Source organism: Zingiber officinale, chromosome 3B, assembly GCF_018446385.1.
Source record: "Zingiber officinale cultivar Zhangliang chromosome 3B, Zo_v1.1, whole genome shotgun sequence".
NCBI classification, from domain to species: domain Eukaryota; kingdom Viridiplantae; phylum Streptophyta; class Magnoliopsida; order Zingiberales; family Zingiberaceae; genus Zingiber; species Zingiber officinale.
Window position 1 is genome coordinate 21,456,453 of NC_055991.1, and position 15,436 is coordinate 21,471,888.

At 39.0% G+C, this 15,436-nt stretch overlaps 3 protein-coding genes and 1 non-coding gene across 6 annotated transcripts; 2 read left to right on the forward strand and 2 right to left on the reverse strand.

Moving 5' to 3' along the window:
- The first annotated feature begins 4,669 nt into the window (after positions 1-4,669).
- Positions 4,670-4,993, forward strand: LOC122054742 (chitinase 3-like). The gene has a single exon (XM_042616179.1). The coding sequence runs from the start codon at positions 4,670-4,672 to the stop codon at positions 4,991-4,993; it is 324 nt and encodes a 107-aa protein (XP_042472113.1).
- Positions 4,990-6,447, forward strand: LOC122054743. Its single transcript, XM_042616180.1, has one exon. The coding sequence runs from the start codon at positions 4,990-4,992 to the stop codon at positions 6,445-6,447; it is 1,458 nt and encodes a 485-aa protein (XP_042472114.1).
- Positions 6,448-9,672: 3,225 nt separating this feature from the next.
- Positions 9,673-14,938, reverse strand: LOC122056131. Of its 3 annotated transcripts, XM_042617932.1 has the most exons (9): positions 14,764-14,938; positions 13,635-13,821; positions 12,005-13,304; positions 11,729-11,898; positions 11,556-11,613; positions 11,204-11,352; positions 10,589-10,675; positions 10,188-10,316; positions 9,673-9,949 (listed from the first exon to the last, which is right to left on the reverse strand). In XM_042617932.1, the coding sequence occupies exons 2-9, from the start codon at positions 13,701-13,703 to the stop codon at positions 9,875-9,877; spliced, it is 2,037 nt and encodes a 678-aa protein (XP_042473866.1). In that variant the 5' UTR covers positions 13,704-13,821; positions 14,764-14,938; the 3' UTR covers positions 9,673-9,874. The 3 variants fall into 3 exon arrangements, with proteins under 3 accessions (XP_042473866.1, XP_042473868.1, XP_042473867.1); XM_042617934.1 differs by lacking the exon at positions 14,764-14,938 and having other exon boundaries at positions 12,005-13,321; positions 13,635-13,776; XM_042617933.1 differs by lacking the exon at positions 14,764-14,938 and having other exon boundaries at positions 12,005-13,348; positions 13,635-13,775.
- Positions 14,939-15,158: 220 nt separating this feature from the next.
- TRNAE-CUC lies at positions 15,159-15,231 on the reverse strand. The gene has a single exon. It is a non-coding gene; the product is annotated as a tRNA-Glu (tRNA).
- Positions 15,232-15,436: the final 205 nt, after the last annotated feature.

Here is a 15,436-nt window from a genome sequence, read left to right on the forward strand (position 1 = left end):
TTCATATTTGCCTTGGTTAAGACAATCAATTCAGTCGAATTGGATGAGCTAGTTAAATTTAGCATATTGTAAAATTTTAAAAAAAAAATATTTTGTATAATAATTTTGTAAATTAATATATTCAGTCTATCTCGCGTACCAACAAATAGTTTTTATTTGAAAGTATAAAGGATGGAAATAACTAACGAGTTAAATTATATTATTTCAAGTAAGATAATTTCTCAAATAAATTTTTTATTCTTAATTTAAAATATCACTCTCAATGTATTAGAATTTTGAAATAATTTTTTTTAAAAAATTCTTAATTTAATGTATTAGAATTTATTATATTTAATCTTCTAAATTGTGTATTAGAATTGAAATAAATAATTGAAAGTTGATGCTTTCATCAGATTTAAAAATATTTGTTATGTTTTGCATAGTTGTGCATAATGTTAGGCACGCTGTTGTTGGAGATAAAGGAAAATTTTAGTTGAATTGAAATTATATGAGATTAATTTTAATTTATTTATTAAGATGACCGAATAAATAATCTTGTGTTGTCGATCATGAAAGTCTGGCCGACCTGTTAGATTATCTAGAAGATGGTTGTCTACTACCCAATCTAAGTGCAGACTCTTGAGTGGGCGCCGAGTCGGGAGATGCCGACAGAGTCGAGAAGTCGAGTCACCGAGTCGGGAGATGCTGAGACCTGCTTTCAAGTAGTTTCCTTAAAACAGATTCGTCTCATCTTCAGCTGTGCTTTAAGATTTTCTCGGATCGTCTACAAAACCATGCACACAACCAAACACTGGTTGTTTATGACGAACTGAGAATGCATCCGAGTGTTATCACGAGTAGTTCAACTGAGCAAATGCACGATTGAGATGAAAGAATCGAGGGAACAAAGAACAAAGGTGGAGGAATTCTTTTACTATTACTTTCGCTTCTTTCTTTGCTCAAAATTTAGCTTCCTTGTAAAGGAGGGTTCACCCCTGCTACAATGAATGATCGAATTATAGACATTTAATGTTAATTTTTAATGTTAGCCGTTATTGTTGAGACGTTACAGAATCACCGCTAATGGATTTAATGTTAACCATTATTGTCGAGACATTACAGAATTGTCATTAATAAATTTATTGGCAATCATTATTGCTGAGACGTTATAGAATCCTCATTAACGAATCTAATATCAGTCATCATTATCGAGACATTATAGAATCATCATTAATAGATTTAATATTTTCGTTGCACTGTTGAGCGGATAGCAAAAAGAGATTCAAGTGGCAAAACATTGGTTCATTCACTTGGACAAATTTTGTCTCGATCAATCCAACATTCGACGCACAAGTCGTACTTGTTGAGGATCTTATGGCCGGCTAGAAGTGGGGTTGAATAGGCGTGCCCCAAAATCGTTTGCTTCCTAGGTATTTGTTAGTGCGCAAGCGGAAATATAATAACAAATATAAATATGAAAGCTAAAGACAATGAAAAATAACAAGCAAACCAATACACATCGATTTAATGTGGTTCGGAGATTAGGGCTCCTACTCCACAGTTGTCCTTGAGGTGGACGATCCTAATCCTTTGGTGGATTAGCCCCCGGCAAACTCCGGCTATCTCAAGTCGCTCCTTGTGGGTGGAGAAACCTCACCACAGAACTCACCAAAACCTCTTGGATTACACAAGCACTTCAGAACTCTTGTGACTACTAATTAAGTTTTAACCAAGTCTAATTTCGTCACCTTGGCCGGTCATCCCAAGCTCCTTATAGAGCTTGGAAGAAAATAGCCCTGTTGTTTTACCGTTACCAGTCGACTTATCCTTGCACCAGTTGACTGTGCCAGCCCAACGACTCTCTCAATGGTTTTCTATCAGTCGACTAGTCCATGGACCAATCGACTGATCCCAGCTATTTCGGGCACAGAAGTTATATGTGCTTACCACCAGTCAGCTAATCCCAGTACTAGTCGACTGGTACAACCCTATACCTAGGGTTCTCCTTCCTGAGTGCAATTCTCTCGCACTTTGACCCTCACGACTCACTTGACTCTTCCTTGCAGCTTTGACCTCTTGCATTCAAGCCTACTTCCTTTGACTCTCGTCCCTCATATGCATTTAAGCCTGCGGCTCGTTCCCAATGTCATCCTTCGTGTATGCCTCGAAGTCGCTTCCCTTGACCCTTGTCCTTGTTGCCTTGTCCTTGTTGCCTTGTCCACAGTCCCTCGGATGCTCCATCCTTCACCGAACCCGAAGCCATCAAACTGAGTCATATGTGTATCCTGTAAACCTGCATACTCACATACACATATCAAATAACGAGGGTAATCCTAACTTAAACTCTTTACCCAAACACCAAAATGCATGGTCGCACGAACCATTGAGATTGCTCGAACAGTACTTACACACGAGTCAACTTGATTCAATGCAAATCCAAACCCTGAATTTGCACCGCTACGCACCCACGCGTGAGAAAGAACCTACTGCTATCTTGGTGTCCGCTTCCTAGAGAGAGAAACTCCAACTTCTCTCTAGGCTACTCGGTCATCTTCCACACGGTGAGGTGAGTGCTTCTATGCTCTTTCTCCGGGGATCTTGGGAGAACTTTCCTTGGTCTCTTCTCCCCTTGGTGGTGCCCATCCACTTGTGGTTGATGTCATCTCTCTGGGGGTTTCTCGGGTGGAGTTGGACGGTCCAGAGAGGATATCCTACTGGCTATATCGGAGTTTCTTCTCCGGCATAGAGGTTATCGTTCATTAGTGCTACCGTACATCTTTCCGGTATACTTGCTCCTACCCCCTCATCTACTTTGGTTTTCTTTTGATCTTCTTTTGTATTCTTTGGTTTTCTTCCTCTGTTCCGGTACCCAAAAGAAGGTTGTGACAAGTCAAACTCTTATTGCTTTACACACCGCCGGAGTTCACCGGAGGTTCGTCGAAGTTTTCAAACACTGTGCAAATTCCGGTCGCTCCATAGAAGGAATCAATTGGGAGAATTACTCAACATTAATGGCCAATTATTGGAGTTCTCCTTATTTGGTAATTCTTAGTGGCATTTGATTTGCTCTTGGCATGGAGTTATTGGTGTTCCTCTTAATTTGGAAGCCTTGGCTGGCACTTTGCGTGGAGTAATTGGAGTTCCTTTTGAATTGGAAGACTTGGTTGGCAATTTGAATTTTTCTTGCTCTTGGCGTGGATAGCTTGGAGGATTACATGGTGCATCAAATTGGGTGCTGCATTTCTTCCATTTGTGTTTGACTTTGGCTTTCATTTTTAATTCCACGTGGAGGCTTCAAATGGGAAAGAAGAAGAAAGGTTTTAAATACTCTCCTTTAAGTCTATCCAAGGGCCCACTGCCACATCCTATGTCATTTGAAGAAGAGAGATTTGCTACAATGAAGAATATTACACATTTGGCAATTGAGGACGAGATGGCAAATGATGCATCCAATGTGGCAAGCACAGATGGACAAATGGACAAACCAGACATTGCTGAGTTGAATAAACATGTTGATGTGGCTAAGAAATCTGATAAGGTGGCCACCTCACAACATGTAGAGGCTTCTCCTCAGTCACCACAAGCCCAAGGAAGCCCTCCACCACCACCACCACTAGTGGAGGAGGTGGAGTCTTTGTCGGAGATGCAAGAACAACAAGCTCCGGCACCTACCACTCTGCTGGGATGAAGGAAGGATGATGTAACCAAGGAGAGACCTGATCAACCACCAAAAAAGCAAGATTGGGTCGGACACTTCGAAAACAACCGCAAAACTAAGCTTGCTATGAATCTAGATCAGTACAAAGCCAAAGAAGAAAGACTAGCCTTCCGATTTGAAGATATAGACAATGTGGAGGATGCTATGGGGTTTTGTTTGGTTAGATGCTTCATGGGTCAACATCCAAGCAGAGATGGAATCCGATACATTGGTTCTCAATGGAAGATAACTCATAAATTCTTCCTACACAAGAGCGGTTGGGTAGTGTTCAAGTTTGATAAAGAAGAAGACAGCTAAAAGGTTCTTCAAGGAGGTCCTTACTTTGCCTTCGGTGTCCCAATATTCTTGAAGATTAGGCCCAAATGTTTTCTATTTGAGGAAGATGGACGCTTTGTGCCGACATAGATATAAATTCATGGCCTCCCACCGGATTGTCGGAGCCAATTTGTGCTAATCAAGATTGGATCGGAAGTTGGCAACCCGTTGTACATCGATAGTTTGACTAGAACAAGGAAACGATTGGAGTATGCAAGGCTTATGGTGGAGATTCCAGCTATTGTTGAACGTATTCATGAAGTCCCCATCACCTTACCTACTGGTGCTCAAGTGGATCTAAAAATCATATATGAAATGTTCCCGGATTTTTGCCAAACATGCAACAGATTGGGTCATCGATCGGAGAATTGTCGGGGAAAGGCTGCACTGGCTGGGCAACAACGAAATAACTCCCAAACTGATCCAAATGTGAAAGGATATGGGAGACCAAGATCCCAATCAACTAGAGGTTGTGGGAGGACAAGAACAAGATATGGAGACCATACAAGCCAATAATGGCGACCAAAGCAACAAGGGCTAAATGTTGAGGTGTCGGTTGATCACCAAGAGCTTGCAATTGTCGTTATGGACAACCCTATACTGATAGATATAATTCTTCCCAATTGTGAGAAAAAAGACAACCAAGGATAGGATCAAATGTCACAACATCAGCCCCCTCAAGAGGTGGAAACAAATGAAAAGGTGCCTAGAGAAATCGAGCAAGTGCAGTCACTGAAAGTTGTCCAGCAGCCGGAAATTCCAAGTGATGAGAGCTCATCCTCCTCTTCTACTTCTTCCTCCACGACATCTCAAGAAGATAGGGTAGCAAGTGAGACTATTTATACAGTATCGGAGACATCTACATCTTCCTCATTACCTACTGTTACGTCATCAACAAGTGGGGATACAGCTAGTAGTACACCTGCCACTATGATTGTTACAAGACAACGGGAGCGAGCAACCCGCAATGGTCATAAATGAAGGTTGCATCTTGGAATATTAGGGGTTTTCACAAGCCCCTAAAACATGGAAGGGTGCAACATCTCCTTCAGCAAAAAGATATTCAAGTTATGGCATTGATGGAAACAAAACTCAATGAAGACTCACTAAGTCCTATATTACAAAGGAGGTTCTCAGGTATGGGGCATACACATAATTTTCACTTATCTAATCATGGTCGCATACTACTTATTTGGGATTTGCATAAGGTTGATATGGATATTGTTATGACTACAAATCAGTATATACATTGTCATATTCGATGTCGTATCTCTAGCAGGAGCTTCTTTGTCACTTTTGTCTATGACCTTCATTCAATTGTCACAAGAAGATCTTTATGGGAGGCACTTGTAGATTTAGGTGATAATATTGCTAATGTTTGGATGGTTATGGGTGATTTCAACTTATTCTTGTCTATTGATGAAAAGAAAGATGGTTTTCCGGTCACAAATCATGAGATGAGAGATATGCAGATTTTTACACAAGCTTGTGGGTTGGTGGATCTCCGTTCCATTGGATGCCTCTTTACTTGGTCTAATGGTAACGTTTCATGCAAACTAGATAGAGCTTTGGTTAATTCTTTTTGGTTGATGACAGATTTTGATGCATATGCGGAGTTCACGGCACCGGGGTGTCTCTTGGACCATTCTTGTACTATTGTGCACACCTTGTCCAAAGATCGGCCTCTGAATAGACCTTTTAAATTTATAAACATGTGGCCATTGCATGAAGATTTTGAGAAGGTTGTGAAGGACTCATGGGCAGCCAATATACAAGGAAATGCGCAATATGTTCTTAAGGCAAAGATGTTCCACTTGAAAAGGTGCTTGAGGGAGCTAAACAAGAATAACTTTGGGCACATCTCGGAGAAGGCAAAGAGAGAAAAAGAAGAATTAGAGGAGGTCCAAAGGAACATTTTAGATGGTGGCCCAACTCCTATGGAGTACACTCACATAAGGAAGAAAGCTAACCTTTTGGCCAAAGCGGAAAGACAATTCTACCAACAAATGGCCAAGAATGTATACTTGAAGAGTGCGGATAAATGCACAAAATCTTTCCATGATGTGGTGAAAAGAAACAACAAGAGAAATGCAATCATCACACTCAAGAAACGTAATAGGGACCAAACCACAAGTATAAATGAAGTTGCGGAAGAGTTTGTTGACTATTTTCATGGCTTACTTGGTAAAAAAGAGGCGTACACATTTTTGGATAGCAATGAGATCGCCGGAAGGAAGCTCACCTTGTGGCAAACTGAGTCTCTAATCAAGCCGATAATGCTAGAAGAAATAAAAACCGCCTTACATGATATTGGGAGTGAAAAAGCCCCGGGTCCGAATGGCTACGGTTCGAAATTCTTTACCTCTTCTTTAGATATTATTGGTAACGATTTTATTCAGCTGTGCAGGAATTTTTCCAATGTGGCAAACTACTAAAGCAATGGAACCACTCCTTGATCTCACTTGTGCTGAAAAAAGACCATGCGGTGGAGGTGTCGGACTATAGACCGATTTCATGCTGCAATATATTCTACAAAGTGATTTCAAAGATACTTGCTGCTCGGTTATCGGAAGTTATGGATTTCTTATTGGATTCGGCTCAAATAGCGTTTATAAAAGGGTGTTCCATAGGTGACAACATATATTTGACTCAAAAATTGCACCAGAAATATGCAAGGAAACGGGTTTCTCCTAGATGCATGATCAAAGTTGATTTGCAAAAAAATTTTGACATGGTGGATTGGGATTTCCTTATGTCAGCACTCAGTTTTGGTTTTCCCCAACGATATTGCAATTGGATCAAGGAATGTTATCACAAGGGTCTCTTACTCAATCTCTCTTAATGGTGGAGTTTATGGTTTTTTCAGTGGGCAAAGAGGCCTTCGGCAAGGGGATCCCCTCTCACCCTTATTGTTTGGATTATGTATTGAGATGTTGTCAAGAAAACTCAAAGTCACCTCTAGATTTCCATCATTTCACTTCCATCCAATGTGCAAGGAGGTGGACATCACCCACCTTGTTTATGCGGATGATCTTATGTTGTTTAGCCGAGCGGATACGTCTTCTACACAACACTTAGTGGATTGTTTGGATTTCTTTGGAAATGCTTCGGGACTAAAGACAAATTCACAAAAAACACAGATTTTCATGACCGGTGTAGAAGCAAGAGTGAAGGTTCAAATTCTTGATCGTTTGTGGTTTAAGAAGGTTCTTTCCCATTCCGATATTTGGGCATTCCATTGGCGGCGGAAAAATTGAGGATTACAAATTATGGAACGCTCCTACAGGCTATTACAAAAAAGATAAGTGTGTGGCCCAAACACAGTTTGTCATAAGCCGGAAGATTAGAATTGATAAGTACTGTTCTGCAATGAGTGGAATGTTTTTGGCTTTCAATACTTCCAATTCCTAGTGGAGTTGTAGGCAAGATTAAAGCACTTTACCGTATGTTTGTTTGATCTTCCAAATGTCTTCCTATATCTTGGAAAAAAATTTGTCTACCAAAACAAGATGGGGGATATGACCTTAGAGACCTACTTGCATGGAATGAGGTTTTGTTGAGCAAAATCTTATGAGTCAAATCCAAAACAGATTCTTTATGGATAAAGTGGGTACACCATCATTATATAACAAATGCAAATTTTTAGGCATGGGGAAGCAAAGCTGCGGACTCCCCTTTGATCAAGAGGCTCATAGAAATTCGGAACAAGATTTTGAGAAACTCAAATGGTGTTGGAAGTGCAAATATGAGGATGATGGATTGGTTTGTTGGGATAGAAAATAGAGTCAAAAATGCATACAATTTCTCCATGCCAAGGGGGTCGGAAGTTGTATGGAAATCTATGGTGTGAAAGCCGGAAATCATGCCAAAGCACCGCTTCACATTATGGATGCTAGCTCCTCGGAGGTTGAGGACCAAGGATAGAATGGAATATGAGACAAACAAGGATTGCGTCATGTGCCAACAACACGAAGAATCAAACCAACATGTCTTCTTTGAATGCCTGGTGGTTTGTGAACTTTGGTACAAGGTGAAGCGATGGTTGGAGATCAAGCACAACTTCAAATCCTTTGAGGAGTTGTATCATATTTTTGTAAGACATTACAAGGGTGGTGGTAGAAAGATGAAGGCCCGACATCTAACCATTTCTAGCTCAATCTATTATATTTGGGAAGCTAGAAATAGGTATCGGTACCAAGGCATTGTGCCGGATGTGGATTGGCTATTTCGGAAGGTCCAAATACATACCCACAAGTTTGTGGATTTGTAACCTCCTTAGAGCTCGTCATTTGTAGGTTGGAGGCTACTGGTGGATGTTGTTGATGCTTACTGTGCTTGCTGTCTGAATTATGCTTGCTGTCCATTTTCTTCTAATTTGCTGGAAATGTGTTGTTGATACTCAAGGTATGCATGTGGTTTTGCTTGCATCCGTGGAGACTAATGGTTGATTTCATTGGTTGAATGGATTTTATTAAGCAAAAACGTGAATTGGTGGCAAAGGGAGACTTGAACAGATTTCAACGTTGCATGCTTGGACAATTCTCAACAAAGGTGGCAAATGATGATTGGTTTGTTAGATTTTTGTGGCATGCCTTTGTAATTGTTTTTGATTTTCTATGTGAGGCATGGAAGAGGATAGTGGTGAATAGATCTATCATAATTAATCTATCTAGTCCGCAGCAAATGGTTCACGGTAAAGACAGTGCCAAATCCATTGATGGCTGAGGCTTTGCCAAAAAGCCCAAGAGGATGAATAGATCCACCATAATGATCTATCTAGTCCGCAGCAAACAGCTCGCGGTAAGGACAACACCAAATCCGTTAATGGCTGGGACTTTGCCAAAAAGCTTAGGAGGATGCATAAATCTACCATAAAAGGCCTATCGAATCCACAGCAAATGGCTCGCGGTAAAGACATGATAAATCCGTTGATAGCTGACCACTTGCTAAAAGTGGGATGACGGTCTATGTCGAAATGACAATCTTGGTGATCTAGACCGTGCTTTTGATGCTCTGTTTGCTGTCCAGGCTTTTGATGTTCCATTTGCTGTCCATTCTCTTCATGGCTGAGTTTTCAAGCTTGCTATCCGTGGTTGCTTACCTCACACCATTTTGTAATGCATGTATTGCATGTAATGATATGATGTTGTGAGTGTGTGATTGGATATTGGTTTGATTTTGTTTTTGCTTTTGGATTGCTACACGTGAAGAATAATGGTGAGAGTTATGTTGAGTGCATGAAGGAGTCAACCTCAGATTGTAGAGGATAAGCTCCTAGTTATGATAATATTTTGACATTTGATTTGAGTCTTTTCCTTCCAAACTAATTTTATACATATATACCTATTTTCGTGAGAAAAAATTTCCTCATACATATGCTCACAATATCAATACATATGTCATAGTCTAAACCAATAATAAAATCAAAGACTCTTAATTTGAAACTAAGAACTCATACACAATAAAATCTCTTTCTCTCCACTTCTGTTTTTTCATTCTCGTTTCCAACAAACAATTCTTCAAACACATGAGTTTCTCCGTAATTTCCTTTCCTTTTCACAATATAAACCTTCTTGTTGAGTAAATTTGGAGTTCAATCATCCCCTTGAAACTGTATTTTTTTTTTTCGAGATTGATCACCAAGGGTGGCTTGTAGTATGTAGTTCCATTTCTTTGTTAAATTTTAAATAAATTTTTTTAATGTTTCTGGATTTCGTTTTGTAATTAGTAGCATTGGTATGCAATTTACATATACACAGTGAGTAGATGTCGCCGTCTAAATACGCATACATGGCATCCACCAAAGCAAATAATAATATTATTTACACAATATTTATCTGGATTCTACTGGCATGCCCTCCTCTAGTCATGTGACTTCGCTACGTATCGCCTCACTGCAGTCTCGTTCACCTCGAACATGAGTGGCATAGACATAACCTACAAACACATCGATCTGCATCATCCATCAGTGATCAACTGTATGAATTACTGATATTGAATTGGGCTGATTCTACTCCATTCCAAAATGAACAGACTACTGCATTTGTCTATGTAAGACCAGTGTCGCAAGGACTAGTGTTTGTAAAATCAGACTGGACAACCAGTTCAACCGGTTAAACCAGAAATTGCAACTCTAGTGCGGTTGGAATGTTTACAAAGTTGACTATCCGCGTACCTCAACCAAGGATTCAGATTTTAGGTGTATCCAACTTTTGGTTGCCACTTCCTTGCCATTGACGAATATCGAATGCTTGCCAAAGTTCTTGAGAACAAATGATCCATCTTTACGCATCTTAATTGTTGCCTGTAAGAAAAAGGTTCATCCTCCTAAAAATTCAAGAATAAAATATAGAGATAGATATTCGTCTGGTGGGTCAAGTGATTATCCCCATGGCCATGTGTAAATTGTGTTTCTCAAGAGAATAATGATTTTCTGCCGAACAATCTTATGCCTTGTTCTAATCATCTGAAATCCATTTTAAGCATAAGCTTTAGACATTCCATCAGGGGATTTCAGTAGTTTTCAGGTTTGAAACGACAGTGTATCTTTGCTTGCAATCAAATAATGCTCTATACCTGGAATCGAGATATTTTATTGGCACGTCCTTCTCGTCCCAAGTCAATGTCAACTTTTGTCTCTTGAGTTGCTCTTCCCATTGAAACCTACGTTGAAAACATTCAAAAGAGAGAGGGATGTGAAGCCAAGTATAACAAATTGGTTACTTCACTAAGTTTTAAGACATTTTTGCAAGCTTATCATTACTTCACTGGGTTTTAAGACTTCATAGTACAGGAATGCGAGAGAAATTATATCGCAAGAGTAAGGAAGTAAATAAGGAGATAATGATAGAAAAATGCAGCAGTTATATGATCCTTACTAATATATAATACAAACCTGAAGAAGTTGCTTAGAAATACTTACTAGAATTCTTAAATCTTTTAATTCAATCCCAATCTTCTGCCTAAACTGAGAAGAATCTTGCTAGTAACAATATAGGTAATTACTGCTAATTGTCTATAAATCAACTATATGAAAGTCCATGAAGAATAAAATTAAAACTGTAGAATTGGAATCCTGAACAAATGGGTAAAGCAACTCAGGAACAGACTGGATAATTTATAAAACAGATTCTAATCTCAAATTAAGTTCAGAACGTTAGGCATAAAATGGCCAATAATGGGAAAGACTACCTTTGTCTTTCTCATGAAATATTTCAAATGACGACCGTAGAGAACTGCTAAAGCGCCACGAGAAGAAATTGCTCTATTTATGAATGATCTAGCACCCAGTTCGAGCCTTATGATTGCCTTCTTACCCACGTCTGATTGGTATCTTGCAGCTGAGAAAGAAAGCAAGTGCTTAAATACAGAAGATAATGGACTTGTAATTGAGGGACCATGCCAAAAAAACCAATATCATGTTCATTTCCACTTCAGCAGGAGGAGTTCCACTAGGTCATGCAGCAGATAAAACCATTTTGAGAGGGCCAAGGAAATTTCCAGATATTTACTCTAAATGTTCAGACAAATAAGCAAATATTACCTTCCTTAGTAAAGGAACAAGATCCCTGATCGTATAAATCCAAGTCCATATCAAGAATCTAGAAAGAAAAGCTCACAGATAAGTTATACAACTTGTGGAACCCAAGCATGGATTTATTGCAAATTTCAAACCTACAGTACAGCAAATTCAAAGAAGTTGAAGTCACATTTTACCATAGCTTCGATCTCAGCAAATCTAGGTATGTCAAATCCACTGTCTAGAAAACTCTCCTCTTTATCGTCTGTTGGGGATTTTTTCAATGGAACAGGCAGTAACAATTGCTGGGAAATTTTCTCTGCATGTGATGGAAGCACACCTTGTGGCACATTATAAGAAGTTGAATCTGCACGAAAAGAAAGCTTATAGTTTTCATGCTTGCTTAAATATGAACTTATGGATGGGATGAACAAGTAGAACTACTTTTATGCTAGCGCCAGAGGAGTGATCACCTCGAAGTGACCAACGATCCATCTTGTCGTGATTACATGTTTGAAATAAATGCTTAACCTGTTCTTGCTTTCTGGAAGTCATCAATCCTACAGATCTGTCTCTGCCCAGTGGAAAACCCTTTGCAGAAGAAAAGTCATCCTTTCCTTCATGTTTTGAGGAACAAAACAATGGAAGCAAAACGTGATCATTGCACGGAATTTCCTGATCTTCTGTGTTTAAAAAACAGGTCGTAGAACTTGACTCTGGAAAATTTGATGGCAAAAGGACTTCTGAAGGAGAGGAACTGGCATTAGTTACATTACAAGCATTGCCAGTTGCAATATCAGTAAGTAATGTTTTTGAAACCTCTGTTGCAGTATGCTGATCAGAATTGGGCATAACAGCTTCATTTGCACCACAATAAGTACTAGAGAAAATTGAGTCTATGTTTACAAAAGAAGGCTTCACTTCATTGTACATATCCATACCAATTAGAAGGTTATCATCTTCATGACAGTGTGTGTGGTGATTCAGGAATTCCATGCCTTCTTCTGAGATATGGGGATTATCTAAAATAGTTTCTGATGCTCCAGCATCTAGTTCTGGCTCTAATTCCACACCAGGACAACTTGAATCGATCCTCTTGTCCTCATTTCTGCTCTCATAAGGTGACTTAAGTGACGGAGATAAATAGCATAAGCTATCACATGTATTACCAAGTTCTCCAATCTCTGAGCTTAAATTATCCTCAGACAAGGGCTCTAAGAAATCTATGTCGATTTTCTCATGTGAAGTTTCCTCTTCAACAAAGTCAACATGGTCATTAACATGACTCAGAATTTTATCATCACCAACAACTGCATCTGACCTACAATGTTCATAGATCTCAGCATCATAATAAAAGTTAGTTGATCCAGGAAGATCATTGACTTGATAATTGTCATGAGTTAATTGATCTTCATGGCTACTAGCATATGGTTTAATGATATGTGGACCAGCTTGTGTAACGAAATCAAGAGAAGCTGAAGCACATGGATCATTGCAAACTCTCTTTCGCATTGCATAATAATCGCTCTGAACACTCTGGCCTTTCCTTTTTCCAAATGAAGTTTGCATGCTTTTAGAATCATATATTCTGCTTCCTTTAGAATGTCCAGGTAAAGAAAGTTGAAACTCAATCTCGATAAAACGAGTAGATGCATCTTCTGATGCATCGAGGTCATAAAGAAGTGAATACCAACGGTTTTGTAATTCTTGTATGGTAAATCGTCGGGAAAATTGTACTGCACCTTTAGCCAATGACTCCAGAGAAGCACCAGCCTGTCAAATGAAAGGGCCTGTAGCATTTGTCTTCATATTCAATTCTAACAATGATATGAATAACAAATGGGGAAGTCTGTCAGCAATTTAAAGTGTGAATGAAAGTGAGTAGTCTACCCATTCTCACTTATATTATCACTCATATAAGTAGGGATTATGAAGAAATCAACATTGGTCCATTTCTTACTAAAGAATTGAATGAAGTCAGCCACGTGAAGAAATAAACTAAGGAGATAAGAGAACAACAAAGACAGATAAAAAAAATCCACAAGCACAACATCAATCAGGCAACCATATAACCCAAGGAAAAGGGAAAGAGGGAATTAATACCTCAACAGCATTCTTCAACAAAAGATCATCCTGAGGAATCCACTTTGCCATAGGAGCAAACATGCCCATCTCTAACCAAGCAAACTGCTTCAACAGCTTTATTTTGTATTTTATGGATGAACACAGAGGCTAAGAATCAATTGTGTTCCTGATTTAAGTTTGTGGAAAAACAAGCTTGGGCAATTCTCTGGACAAAAAGAAACATGGAATTACTCCACAATACATGTTGAAGCAAACATGTTCTCAAATTGGCTAATAGATCCATAACCAACGTATGATTTAGCCACATGGGCAAAACAAACAATTACAACAGTAGTTCAGTTGATTTTGCAATAGGTATGTATTCACATATAACAGACTAATCTAAGGCGGAAACTTAGAACCTATAGTCATCACTAAGTTCGAGTCTTACACCTTCTGAAAACATTGAAAACTGTAAAGCTTTATACGTGCTCTGAATCTGAACTAGACTCTTGCTGATGTGGTGGAATTTGAGGAGGGTTAATTGCCACATAAACCTATGTTAGAGAATATGTCCATGTGAAGCTCATCGATGTTACTCATTGAGCTCTCGTGCCATATGGACACTCACAAGCTAAGAAAAGGTATTTCAAAGTTCATAAGCAAATAAAGTAGTTAATATGGTCGAGATTAATGGTTTATCCACCCAGTTGCTCGCAAAGCTATGTGGTTAAACACTCTTCCTTTTTAAAGTTGCATCTAATAGAATTAATCTAGCTAATATCCTTAAATGCAAGTATATGAATGAAAGAAACTAACCAAATCCCTCAACAAATAATAATAATAATAATAATAATAATAACAACAAGTAGAATAGTCCCTCGGCGAAGATATAAATGGAACACATAGCCGAGGAGATTGCCTAAAGGCCATGAAGACAGTATCTCTCCTTCCCTATTTGTCTAGGAAAGAGTAGTACTAATCCACAACAACATAAAAACAATGTTCCAAGCAATCATTTTTTCTGGCTAAACGGAACATGCAAAAGAAAATCTTCACATGAAATCAACCTAATAACAGCACATAGAATCCCGATCCACCAATTTTTGTTTTCAGGAACGATCAAATATAAACCAGATTTGAACTTTTTCTAAAGGGAGAAATATACTCTTCAGATCGATCGAATAACTTCGAGAAGCGTACGGTGGACGAGGGAGGCGGTGGCAGTGGCGGTGGCAATGGCTAATAAAAGGGGCGGCGAGCAAGGGAGGGAGGTCGCCGGCGACAGCGAGGGCAGTGACCGGGAGACTTCGGGAAAGCTCAGTGGGCATCGGACTAGATAATCGGGGGCCAATAATTCGGGCCGAATTTGGATTCGGATCACAAAATCAGGATCCATTAATACATTCTTCTTTCGGTGTGTGTTTTTTTCTGTTTCTTTTTTACATAAATGCCATTCCATTTGCCTTCTAGAAAGAAAAAACTTTGATTTTAAATAAAAAAAATATCGAAATATCATTTTAACATTCACCTGCCACAACAACCAGATTTTAAAAATTTGGATTCCGTTGCCGGGACTCGAACCCGGGTCTTTCGGGTGAGAGCCGAATATCCTAACCAACTAGACTACAACGGATCGTTATAAGTTCTAAAATTAATACTATTTAATTCTGTTCTATAATATTAATCAATCAATTATATTGGCCTCTAGTCAAGCAATTATTGGTACAATGAAAAGGGCTAAATTAGATATTTTGAAATATAAGGACCTCACTCACAAATAACTTTTCAGTACCAGGGGCTATCTGGGTAATTGCTCAAGAATATCTTGATTCTTGCAC

Bases quoted from the DNA above. Each gene is read 5' to 3' on its own strand.
- LOC122056131 (XM_042617932.1), bottom strand. From the start codon at position 13,703: ATGGGCATGTTTGCTCCTATGGCAAAGTGGATTCCTCAGGATGATCTT. The intron at 11,614-11,728 runs GTAAAATGTGAC...TTTTCTTTCTAG, and splicing joins TTGCTGAGATCGAAGCTATG to ATTCTTGATATGGACTTGGA. The intron at 10,676-11,203 runs GTAGTCTTTCCC...TTTTCAACGTAG, and splicing joins ATTTCATGAGAAAGACAAAG to GTTTCAATGGGAAGAGCAAC.
- LOC122054742 (XM_042616179.1), top strand. From the start codon at position 4,670: ATGTCACAACATCAGCCCCCTCAAGAGGTGGAAACAAATGAAAAGGTG.
- LOC122054743 (XM_042616180.1), top strand. From the start codon at position 4,990: ATGAAGGTTGCATCTTGGAATATTAGGGGTTTTCACAAGCCCCTAAAA.